At 44.3% G+C, this 12,647-nt stretch overlaps 1 protein-coding gene and 1 non-coding gene across 3 annotated transcripts in view; one reads left to right on the top strand and one right to left on the bottom strand.

Annotated features, from left to right (window-relative positions):
- Positions 1-1,568: 1,568 nt before the first annotated feature.
- The window catches only part of LOC135391506 (sorting nexin-8-like), an 88,873-nt gene continuing 77,794 nt past the window's right edge, over positions 1,569-12,647 (top strand). Inside the window, exons 1-4 of one of the 2 annotated variants that reach the window (XM_064621773.1) lie at positions 1,569-1,752; positions 1,812-1,939; positions 2,273-2,399; positions 7,514-7,725. In XM_064621773.1, the coding sequence (XP_064477843.1) occupies positions 1,731-1,752; positions 1,812-1,939; positions 2,273-2,399; positions 7,514-7,725 (489 nt within the window). In that variant the 5' untranslated portion in view covers positions 1,569-1,730. The remainder of the gene's footprint in view (positions 1,753-1,811; positions 1,940-2,272; positions 2,400-7,513; positions 7,726-12,647) is intronic. The other variant, XM_064621772.1, reaches the window with a different exon arrangement.
- On the bottom strand, positions 8,069-8,141 carry Trnaa-ggc (transfer RNA alanine (anticodon GGC)). The gene has a single exon. It is a non-coding gene; the product is annotated as a tRNA-Ala (tRNA).

The raw sequence follows: 12,647 nt of genomic DNA, 5'->3' as shown, positions 1-12,647 counted from the left end.
CGCCGGGTGCACCCGGGAACGTGCACCGGAAGTGACTTTGGAGGTGTTAAGTGATCCCCTGAAAGAGGGAATGTTCCCGGAGCACGAACCTAACGCGCCCATGGAGGGCGAGCTCGCAGATCCTTCCCACAATTCCTGAGCTAGAAGACGGCGGCTATTTTGAAATTTTGAGGTGGCTCTCATCAAGACAATCTAGACCGCCGTACCACACGAACCAGTTGTGGAATTAGTGCTTGAAAATCCAAAAACTCTCTGACAGATGTCGAGAAACTTTACGTAACACAGGCTTTGATGCAGAGTTTGCAGCCAGCGTCGTGATGGACGAACGCGCGAGTGGCCCCGCGTGAACGGCAAGAAAATCGGTCGTCGTCGTCTTCCACACACTACGTGCAACGTGGAATGAAGCGTGAAATGATGTACAAAAAGAAAAAAAGAAGGAACACAAAATCAGAAAAACTGACAGAAGCGAAACCTTCAAGCCACTAACACAAACGGTGCCCTACGACGAACACCAACGGAAGCAGACGACACAGCAATACATACTGCACAAGCGCAAAGCCGTTGTCGCTCAGTCGCGTATGGAATTTAATTTTCTCCTCGCTTTACACCCGACCGATCGATTTCCGGTTCGGTGACGCAGTTCCGCTCAGCTCGGGCTCTGCTCCGAGCGAATAAACATAAACGCCCTAGGTGACACAGAAAGGCCACGCCCCCTGATTTTTCGTCTGCTTTGGACGACGGAAGGCCACTGTGATGGGAACATGAAAATTGTGCGCGCTGACGGGGCGGCGGAAATGCGCCTCTACTTCCGCCGCCCGCTCACGACGCCGCGTCGGGCGTCGCCAAGTGAGAACTGGCCATAAATGCGGGTCATGTTTTTCTGCACACACCCTGTACTATAGAGATCAGTGGATGGCAGCTCCCGCGTGGTCACGCTTTTTTGAGCGAGTCCGACTCCCCTGGCCATTGTGGTGGGAACATGAAAATCGCGCGCGCTGACGGGGCGGCGGAAATGCGCCTCTACTTCCGCCGCCCGCTCACGACGCAGCGTCGGGCGTCGCTGGTCGCCAAGTGAGAACTGGCCCTGAGGCCGACAACGGCGATCCCTTTCACCACACACACCACCGTTGGGCTCTCCAACATGGCGGCCGGGTGCCGCACCTCTCTCCCACAAGCCCCTCTCCTATGCGCGTGCTTCGAGCATGGCTTCGAGGCCGGGCGGAAAAAGTCCTAGGTGGCATATTCCTGGTGCTCGGAAGACGCCCCTTGAACATGCGACATCTGGCAAAACTGGCGAGAACAAGCGGGATATGACAAAAAAAATTGCCACAAAATGATAACCCGAATTCGCCATAAACTTGGGTAGGCTCATAGCCGGCGAAAAGACTATCGATTTCCAAAGTAAAATGCGAAAGAGAAAGCAGCTGCACCGAACAGCTCCCCATCCACATCACCGAATATAACAAATGGTCTATTGACATTTGAGAACAGTAATTTTCTTGTACGTAATTTACTATAAATACTTACCCTCTAAATGTGACATCGAAGCACATATCATGCCGGCGTTTAAATACCTGAAAGGAGGAGGAGTTGGTACTTGCGCGCGGTGAGAGATTTCGCGATTATTTTCCGAAGTAGCCTAAAATGCATATATTGTGAAGTTTCAATCGCAAATGAAGGATTTTCAACATCAGTAGCTTCAGACATATGCAGTAAGATCTGTTTCAAGCATGTCAGTGGATCTGAGTTTAGGTAAGGATTCTCGATCCGTTATCCGGTACATGCTGCAGCTGTAGTTCATTCCGTTCTAGGTGCTGTCCCACCGATATACAAGGAAGTGTACAACATCGTCAATCCGTTAGATCGTCAGTACATCGACAGAGAACTGTACATGAAGTTTTTGTCCACCATCAATCTGCCCAAGTCAACTTTGGAACAGGTAGTCCGCGAACACAGTGACCTCCTTTCACTGTGTTACGTATATTCTCTAAGGGTGAACCTGCTCAACGAGTTGGGCGAGTGAAAGTCTGCGTACAAAATGGGGGGCGTACATCACTATATCTTGTGTGTGTTATCTTTGTCTTCTGTACGATATATATAACCAGCGAAAGAGGACTGGCTGTCTGCTGTAAGTGGGAGGGTGCGTCGCTGAACTAATTTCAGTCGAGAATCAAAAACTTTGTTGAAATCCTGACTACGGTAGTCCTCTCGCACGTAAGTGTATCCCCATGTTGCTGGCGGCAGTGTCGTAAATAATGTCGTTTCCCGGCAGGTATGCGAGTTTTCCGATGCAAAGCGAGGCCCTGTTACTCAGATCACTCTCTACAAGAGCTTAGCATTAATTGCTGTCGTACAGCAAGGAAAAGCACTCAACGAGAAGTCTCTACAGAACCTAGAGAGTAAGCATGCTGTATTCTTGGAGCCACTTGCTAGTTTTGTATACCTGAGAATCAGTGATGGGCAAAGTACATCAAAATTATACTTAAAGTAAAGTACCAAGTACCTGGCATCATTAGTACTTCAAGTACAGTACAAAGTACCCAATTCCAAATGTACTTTAAGTGAAGTACAACGTACTAGGCAAAGTACTTCAAGTATTCATCAAGTACATTGCGAATTTAATTTGTATCACTTTGCATTTCACTGTTTAGTATCTGTGTCTTGCTTTTTGGCACAACTTTAGTGAGTATTCTTGACAAATGCTCTGAAGCCATAAAGTCCTAGGTTAAGTGCTAACCCGTGAATATGAACTTAATCAGATGACATAATTTGCAGTTACATGTAGAGAGATAATGAGTCAGCTGTGCTGTGATTATGTATTATACCCTGACTGATCCAAGATCACCCGCCTAGTGTGGTGTTCTGGTACTAATCTTCTGCTATAACAGGCTAGGAAATTTCGAGGGGAAAAAAGTACAAGCCAACGAAGATGACATATTTCTGGGCATTCCATGCTGCTTTTTGAAATACATGTTTAAAAACAGAATATGAAAAAGTGAAACAGGATGAAGCACAATGTAGGGCATCATTCTTATATGACTGTGATCTGCAGCAATTCAAATATGTGACCAATTAAAAAAACGTAAAATGTAAAAATGAAAGCATGTGTGCCTTTCAGAGTGTTCATCACGTAGTGCAATCACACATTGTGATATAAAATTATTATTAATTGCCAATGAAGGAAACAATATTAAAAAAAAACATAGAACCCTGCATTGGGAGAACTGAAATGACAATTGACCAAGTCATTGTGCTGCCGGTTGCTTGTGTCATAATGTGTGTAATTTTGCATTCCATTCGTTTTACATAATCATAGAAGCGTTGATACTTTTTCAACATTTCAAGCCTCTCAACAATAAACTTGCTTCAACAAATATGCTGTTTAACAGCACAAAAATCCTTTTTGGTAAAATGTCAGACTGGGACTCTTGGCACTGCATCCCACTAAAAGCGCTAAAATGACGTCAAGAAGACGAAAACACACAGATAGTGCTACCTCTGTGTTTTCGTTTTCTTGTTGTCATTTTAGCGCTTTTAATAGGGTGCATTTTTGATACTCTTTTGTGATTTTTTGTCTGGAGTCCAAGTTTGGGTACTTGAGTACTTGATGGGAAAGTACTCGGAAAAAAGTACTTTAAGTACGGTACAAAGTATACGATTTAAAATATACATAAAGTAAAGTACAAGTACACAGAAATGTACTTAACGTACTACTTGAGTACTTGGTACTTCAAGTACTCCCCATCACTGCTGAGAATAACGTTTTTAACTGAGGAATTTGGCACATTTCTATGTAAGTGTATCCGTCATTCTTGTAGAGTAAAGGGATTAAAATGGGGACCTTCAAGTTGTCAATCACGGGTTCTGTCAACTACCACTGACAAGCTCTGGTGTAGCACAGGTGCAGCTTCTTAAGCACAGCCATCATACAGGATGTCTTTTTTTAGATGATACAGATTTTTCATAAAAAACTAAGGGCTATAGACATGCTGTTTTCACTTCTATCATCTCTGGGCTGGCGGACGTTCTTGGCCATATGTTGCTTGACCGTCAAATGACTAATTACCTAAAAATCGTTAATTAACTTTTTAATTATAAAAGCTACAACATTGTCCCAATGAGAACATCTGTTCCTTTCGGTGACCTGATATCATAGCCGTTTTCAGAACAAAAATCCGTTTGGTAGATCGTCCGCAAAAAAATTCGTGAAGGAACACCACTTTTTCTTTATTTTGTTCATTGCGCATCTTCGGAGACGTGTCTTTCCTTCACCCCCAATGTGAGATGGTGAAAGAGCCTCATGCGTGGAAGATGCCGCCACAGTGCCGCCTCATGCGTCGAAGATGAGCTTTAACTTGCGAAAACAAAACAAAAACACATGTATCGGGTGATGCTATAGGAACTGCCCTTATCTTGGGTTGCATTTTGTGTTAATCTTTTTCCAGGATGCAAGAGGCGAAACTGTGCTCTGTCACCCTCTCTCTCACATTGGGGGCAAAGGAAAGACGGGTCTCCGAAGATGCGCAATGAATAAAATAACGAAAAAATGGTGTTCCTTCACGAATTTTTTGCGGATGATCTACCGAACGGATTTTTGTTCTGAAAATGGCTACGATATCAGGTCACCGAAGGGAACATATGTTCTCATTGGGACAACTTTGTAGCTTTTATAATTAAAAATTAATTAACGACTTTTAGGTAATTAGTCATTTGACGGTCGAGCAGCATATGGCCATGAACGTCCGCCGTCCCAGAGATGATAGAAGTGAAACCAACATGTCTATAGCCCTTACAGCTATTTTATGAAAAATCTGTATCGCCTAAAAAAAAGATACCTGTACAGTGAAACCTCGCTTTACGAACACCCTTCGTTTCTCAGAAAATCGTTCGTAAATCGAGGTATTCGTAAATCGAGGTCCGAGGAGTGCAGTGCACAAATACCTCACAAAAACACGGGAAATTGATTTGAATGGGTTTTATTTTTGAAAATACTGCGTAATTGCGCTTTGCACCATACTTTCTGCAGGGTCTATCCTGTTTAGAAGAGATGACACAAGTCTGACACTTGACTCATCCACCCGGTCCTCAAAGTACCGTATCGCGCGCGGATGAGATTGTTTCCAATGGCAAATATCACGCTTGTCACCGGCTGTCAGGACTGAACGCCTCACAACCATTCGGCTGTAAACGCCCGAATTATCCTTTCAGGAAATGGTGAATCATGTTTGTGGAACGTAGCGACGTTGGGACATTGTATGTTTGACCTTGGCAGCATGTACTCAGGAACTTTCATTATCCTCCGGTCCATTGGCCTGTCCTCTGTACGTTCATAACGTCCGTTCGTATATCGAGGTCAGAATGGCTTGGCTACTTTGGGTCCGTTCCCCAATAATCCGTTCATAGTTCGAATATCGAGGGTTCGTAAAACGAGGTCAAGATACACGGGAAAAGTTTGGTTCCCTGTGGAGCCGTTCGTAAGTTGAGGGAATTCGTATATCGAGGGTTCATAAAACGAGGTCCGACTGTATATATTTGCTCTGCATTTATGCCTGAAGGCTTATTCAGACATATAGCAGCGCACTAATAAAATAGTGCGCAAAAACAGCACTCACTGACATCGGACGGTTCTCACTTGCAAAGCGGCGCTAGTGCTATAACTTAGCGGAAGTTCGGTGGTTGTTTCCGGTCTGTCCCATGGCGACTCCAGAGCTTGACAACATGCGGACAAACAAGTTCCATCAATTGACTAAACAGAAAATTACCAGACACTTTGGATGACAAACTCACTGGTCCCAATGCGGTCATCGTGGCGTGAAATGCGGCAGCAAAACAACTCTAGACTTCCGGACATCATCAGTGAAAGGCCTCCTCATTGGCCAACACGAACGTAGTATTAGTGCTGAAAAAGTTGATTTGAGCTCAACTCCAGCAAACACTAATTCTTAGCAGTTTTGAGCACTGTGAGGAGGAAAATATTGCGCTATTTTCTAGCGGTATATAGCGAATCGCTATATGTTAGAACAGGCCTTTACACTGCAAGAACAAAGCTCATTGCATAAAATTGTCATTCTGACTATTGGGTTTAAGTTTGTCATCTTTTTAACAGTTTTTAAATTACCCATGAAACTTGTTCCATGCGCAACAGTGTGCACAAATGTGCACCCCCACATCCTGAAATGCAGCTTGGAAGTTGCTTCCTCATAGTTTCATGTAGTATGTAACTTGTAGCCTGCAAAGTATTTCTCTTATTTGCAGTTCAATTATTTATTTATTTTTTAAATGGCTAGCTTGGATTTCATCACTGTTCTTTTGAGGTTACAATGACTCTGCAGGGTGTTACCCTATAAAAGTCTACCCGTGCCGCCATGCCGTATTCGCCAATTACTCAATGCAGGTGGCACATTGTGCAATCTTTATATAAAGCTCATAAGGACATTTAATCTTGGTAAATTTCAAAGTGATTGAGTGCCGCAGCACGAAGTTATAACTCAAAACGTGCAATTCCCATAGTCAAAACAAACAAGATGGCGGCGTTGAGAAGAGCACTTGACATGCTGCTCCCCACACGACAACGTGTCGCATATCCTGCCAGCCGGATGGAACTGCAGTTTTCATTTCGCTTTCGTGTAACTGTCGTATTTTGCTCAGAAGTAAGCAACGTGAGGAACGAAAAATGCAAACGCATACTCAGCAGACGACACCCAAAAGGGATGTCGTCTGCTAACTGAGATGCGCCATCTTGGCTGTTTTGACTACGGGAACCTCACGTTTTGCGCTATAACTTTGCGTTACGGTGCTCAATCACATCGATATTTACCATGATGGAATGTCCTTATGAGTTTTATACGTAGGCAACACATTGTACCGCCTGCATTGAGTAATTGGCGAGCATGGCATGCCGGTGCGGGTAGACTTTTACAGGGTAACACCCTGTACATTCATTTTATTAAAGATTCTCTAAAGTACCACTTTACTATTAAGCTTGTAGCACTATTCAGAAGCGTTACCTCTTCCTTCACCAAAGGATGCTGTTGTCACTGGGTTTGTGTTTGATAATTAAATTCCAGAGATCAATGAATTGATGCATTCTCCTGTGTAAAATGAGTACCACTCTGGTAGGCATATTTTCTAAGTGAAAGGATTACCTGTTATGAACGTCACCAGAGTTTGCTTACTATTGTCAACTGTGTCACTGTGCAGAGAGAAAGCTGCAATCTCCCTCATCATTACCATTGTTTAGGGAATTGTTTTGGCAGTGTATTGCTTGATTCCCACGAAATTCATTAACTAAAAAACTGGAGGTTCAATTTGGGCACAGCACTCAACAATGCTAAGCCTATGAACTTTTGAAATGTCACAAGCTGAGTGATTGCAACAGCTAACAGTGCAGCATGGAACATAGAGCTAGGAAAATCATCCTATCCAGTGGGTGCTAAATGCACGCCTCGCTAAATAACTGTATAGATAGCTAATTTTCATTTTCAGCACCTAGTAACTTGATGGTTTTTTCTAGCATTGTCTCAACCTCTCTTGGGAGACCTGAGTGAAGTACGTCGCATTGCTGGAGGGATGACACGAGCAGACAAGGGTGACTGCAGAGAGGACCCTCGCCTCCTGGGACTCAGCTATACAGAATTGTCAGCTAGGGATACCATCCGTGTGGCAATTGCACCAGAGAAGAAAGGCCTCATTCTCAAGCATGTTGTCTATGAGGTCACTAGTCAGGTGCCTACTTTTTCTTTTTCTGCTTCACAGGAGCTGTGTTCACTGCCTCATACTTTATATTTTGAAATTACAGTGTACGTTGCTTGTGTTAATGGCTCCCCATTTTCCTGATAACATTAATGGCATGGGTCCCTAGGTATGAGGTATAATAACTGGAATGAGAAATAGCAGTAAACAGCCAGAGAGGAAATAATAACACAAGTCAGAGGCTCTTGGGAAATATATTTGCTGAATCTTGTAGAAGACATGAAGCGTTGGGGTAAACCTGTCCACTTCGTGTGTCGTCTGCTTCTTTACCCCAAACTCAGGGTCATGATGAAAGATGAAAGTCACTGAAAAGGTTAGCCAACTGTAGGACTCGAACCCACATCTTCTGGATTGCCAGTCCAGGGCTCTACCAATTGAGCTAAGCTAACACGCCTTCTCAATAACTTCCAGGGTGCGTCATCTGAAGGGACCAACCAGCCACTCTCTCTCACTCATCCTCCTTTCACTCTTACATTCTTGCACACTCATACACGCATTCATACGACGGGATCGACGCAGGCGGCAACTGAAGAACAAGAAAGAACTGATGTTCTGAGGCTGGAACAACATAGTCAGCTTCTTGTTCTTCAGGGTCATGTCCTGTGCAAATAACATACACCAGCTAGCTTGCGTTCTACTATGTTCTATGCTATATTTGCTGAAGTTCAGGGTGTAAAAATCATGATTTATGCCTCAATACTATGTTGATGCAAACTTGAGTTGAAAAAAGGTACACATAAATGCCAAAACAAAACAAAATAACATTTCGTATTAACTAGAGTAAGAGCTAGGAAGTTAATGCTGAGCATTGACTAAAGTAAGATTGTAAACAAGCAAACTCTGGGGATTGCTTGATGCCTCTACTCTACCTTTTGTTGACATACATCATCAGGCACATTCACAATGTGTCATCACTCTGGTTTAATATTCTCACTGTTGGTTACCATTGCGTACCTGCCAACTCTGCCGGATTATCCGTGAGACTCCCGAATTTCGTTCAGTCTCCCAATATGCCTTATGCATAAGCGCGCACCATCCACGTGCAGAGACTGAGACTACATTTACGCACCATGTTTGAGTATAGCTGCCAGTGGTTTCAGTTTTCGCCACATCGCTTATCGCCAATAACGCGGCATCCCAAGAGGTTGACTGACAACGCCTCATTACTACTGCGTGCCACTGTGCACACAAAAGGGCAATATTGGCCTCAATACCAACAAAGTGAACCTTCTGTTGGCTATTATTGCCTCTAAAATAATTAAAAATGCACGTGACACGTACACGGTCAGCATATGCTTAGATTGCGATTGTTTCGCATGACGGCAGCTTCTTTTAGAAGTAAGTGTATGCTATACGCGAGCTACAGAGGACTATATTTATTGTTAGGAGTGTTGAATTTGCTGTGGAAGCTTGCTGCCAGACCAGCATTTCGAAAATGATTGGGAAAATTAGCTTTGTGCACTGTCTCTCTTAGTGGTGCGTGTCCGTCTGGGCCACTGTTGCTATAATTACTTTTGAAAAGGAGCTGTGTATCAAATAGATAACCAAGTACGACACATCAGATATCAGAGCAAAAGCAACGTGCTCCAGTTGTGCTGCTGCCTTTGCATCATAAAGAAAAACAACAGAACATGCGAGGAAATTGTCAAATCATCACAGAAAGTATGTTTTTTTGTGTCTCCCTCTTTCTTTGTGTGAAAACTCAGCCCCACATGACTTCGATCTCTAAAAGTATGTATCCACGTTTTGTTTAGTGTCTGGCACCAAACAGTTACTAGTGCGGGTATGAAAGTACATATGATATCTTACTCAAGGTACGCAAAATGTGTCAAAGGTGCTCAAATGCCCATACCCAGCACCTAAGCAGAGAGTCCTGTAATAATTCCATCGACACTCCATGCTGCACAAACACGCACATAGGGACCTGCTACGTAATACTGTGCTGCAAGCTTCGGGCAAGTAGTTGAGTATTCATATGTACAAAAGCAACAGAGTCCTTAAAGTGCACAACTTGACGTGAGATTCAGTCACAAAGTTGCAACTACGCCGAGCGTGCTCGCTGTTTGTTCGTTGTAGAAGACAATAACGAAGATTTGCGAAAGAAACGTCAGCTTCATGAGCTAGGCTATGCATTCTTCCTGTTTGCATGTCATCCTACAAAGCTTGAATTTCAAGGATGCCGACGCTTCAGCTGGTCCCGTTACTGGAAATCGCACATAGCATGACTGCCCGAATACTCAAACATGGCGCAGCCGCTGCCACGAGATGGCAGCAGTTGTGAATAAGGCGTATTGTACCGATGTGCCCTTCAATCTGCCGGAAAATTGGAACCTTGGGCTTTTTTCTTTAAAAGCTGCACAAACGTATCCCTGAAGAATTAGACAGCCCGTAATACGTGTTTTGCGGCATGACTGGAGGTCGCAGTAGATTATGCGGTTCATTGTGTCCGTGTTTCTTCTCTCGCATCTCACGTTTCTCGAGAAGATGTGCTATTTGTTCTATCATCAGTCCAGCCTCATACAGTAGTTTCGTCTCCTCCGACGGCGCTCACCAAACAGAAGAAAAACCTCGCATGTTTCTCTTATGTGTGCCTTTTCGTGCTGCGCGCAATCTCCCGAATTTTGAGTTTGTCAGGTTGGCAGGTATGCCATTGAAAACAAATATCTGTATGACTCAGACTTGTGGGTGACACTGAGCTTCTGTAAAGGGTCCGAGACCTCAGCTTGTCACATTTCCATCTACATTAGGTGCTGCCTTTCAAGCCCTGTTAGGTGAGCATGTTGCTGACCACAGTGTGTTCACAGTGGGAACACGTAGAACATCTGACGACTCGTCTACAATGATGCTGATATTCTCCTTTTCGACACACGCGTGCAGCTGTAAAAAAAAAAAAAAATTGCCTAAGTGCTTCTCCCTCAGTTGTTTCGCTAATGGCATAGTTTTTATAGCGGGGCAGTACTTCTTGGTGACACGCCCGAGTTCGCTGCCGGCAGTTTGAGGGGGGGGGGGGGGGGGAAATTGGGTGTTTTTTGTGAACAAGGAAACATGGTGAAATCGGGTGAGATATGTTTATTCGGGTACTTTTCGGGTGAAAAAAAAACATTATCTTTACAAATTGCCAAAACTAAAAAATGTCAGAGCAAATGGGTAACACCCAAACAGCTGCATGCAAGACTCTTTATTTATTACAAATTTTTGTAATGCTGCTGTTGTGTGGGTGGTTACAAATGAAAGGCTCAATGCAGTATGCAAAAAAAAGTTGTGAAAGACAAAATCCTTTTACAGTAATAATGCTCCACTCCAAGTGCACTATTGCACATGTTCCTTTTGCACATTAACTTTTTGCAACTTGCAACCACTGATATGGTATTCAGCAGCTGTTGACCAGTAATATCAGCTGGGCCTTCAGATGTTCGTCATCCATCAAAGTTCTTTGTGGCGCCTGCATATACCGCATCCTGCTGAAGCTTCGTTCCACATCACAGCTTCCATTTGGGATGCAAAGTAACGACAGAGCTGCAGACGCAAGGGTTGGATACCTAGATGATGCAGACTTCCAATAGTTGAGCACTACAAAGTCATAATTTGTGGGAGGGTCTTCTAGCATATATTGTTCAAACTCAGACTTGAGCTGATTGCCACAATCTGTGACCAGGCAAAACAGTTCTTTGTAGGAATCAAAGTCCCTTGTCATAGATGCTGTGAAGGTCTTGTCTAACATGGCAGCCTTTCGCCACATTTACAACTGGGATAGCATTTCTGCAGTGCCCGATAGGTTCCTGCTAGTGGTATCTTTCCACTTGTTCAGGATGTGGTTGCAAAATATATGGCAAGCTGCCTTGACAGTGGTTCTCACATCCTTTGACAACATTCCCAGCACGAGGCAGGCCTTGTCACTGGTGCCGGCTTTAATGCCAGCAAGGACTTCCTGAAGTCTTACATTGGCATGGTGGTTGTACTGTGGGAGCAACACCTCCCCACTCTCTAGCTCCTGCTTTCTGCCAGTCAACAGGCTTCTCAGTTTCTCCACCTTTGTGTTGCCACCACTGTGTGCTTCCACAAGCTCTGTGAGGCTGTCCCACATCTCGAGTGTCACCTTCAGTGATCTGTAAAAGCTGTACCACCACTGTGGTACGATTGCTGGTGCTTTTTTCATATCAGGGAGTGGGATGCCATTGGAGCTACACAACTCCTGGTAGTCCTGGTAGAGTCGGTTGCTGTGCTTGAATAGGGCGCCGAATTTCAAGACAACCTGCTGAAGGTCCCTGACGCATTCTGAAGTGATCGCATTTCCGACAGCGACGTGTATCAAGTGAGGCACATCCTTTATGCGCAGAATCTTTACCGCTTCCTCGTCGTTCACATCTTTCACCATCCTTTGCATGTACTGTGCAGAATCACTTGAAATCGCTATCACGTCTGTCACCGACTTGCCTAGGGATGTCAACACTTCGCGAAGCACATTTGCGACAGTATATGCATTGCATAGCTTCAGTCGCTTTACGTCTACGAGGTAGACGACCTTTCGCCGTTTCTGGTGGTTGTAGAAACAGATTAGCGTATTCACCGTCGGGTATCCCATTATATCAGGTGACTCGTCAACGATAAAACTTAATTTTGAGTCCTTGACGTCATCTCGAATGTCTCCTAGGTGGTTATCGAACACCTCCAGCAGTTGTTTACGACGGAGCTGGTGGCTTGCTTGCATAGTTCTTGCAGCAGGGCAGTATTTCCGGACAAATTCGCCGAGTTGTCCGTCAGCGTGTTCAAGGCTGATTCCGCTTTTCGCTATCGCGAGCACGAACTCGTGGATGGCTCCTTCTGAACTTTTCTCCCTGTCCAGCTGGCGATACCAGACATCAAACAATGTCTGCTCTCCATCAACTTTCCTTTTG

The sequence above is a fragment of the Ornithodoros turicata genome, chromosome 4, assembly GCF_037126465.1.
Source record: "Ornithodoros turicata isolate Travis chromosome 4, ASM3712646v1, whole genome shotgun sequence".
Lineage (NCBI taxonomy): Eukaryota > Metazoa > Arthropoda > Arachnida > Ixodida > Argasidae > Ornithodoros > Ornithodoros turicata.
Note: the sequence above shows the minus strand (reverse complement) of the source record. Positions and strands in the feature narration are given on the sequence as shown.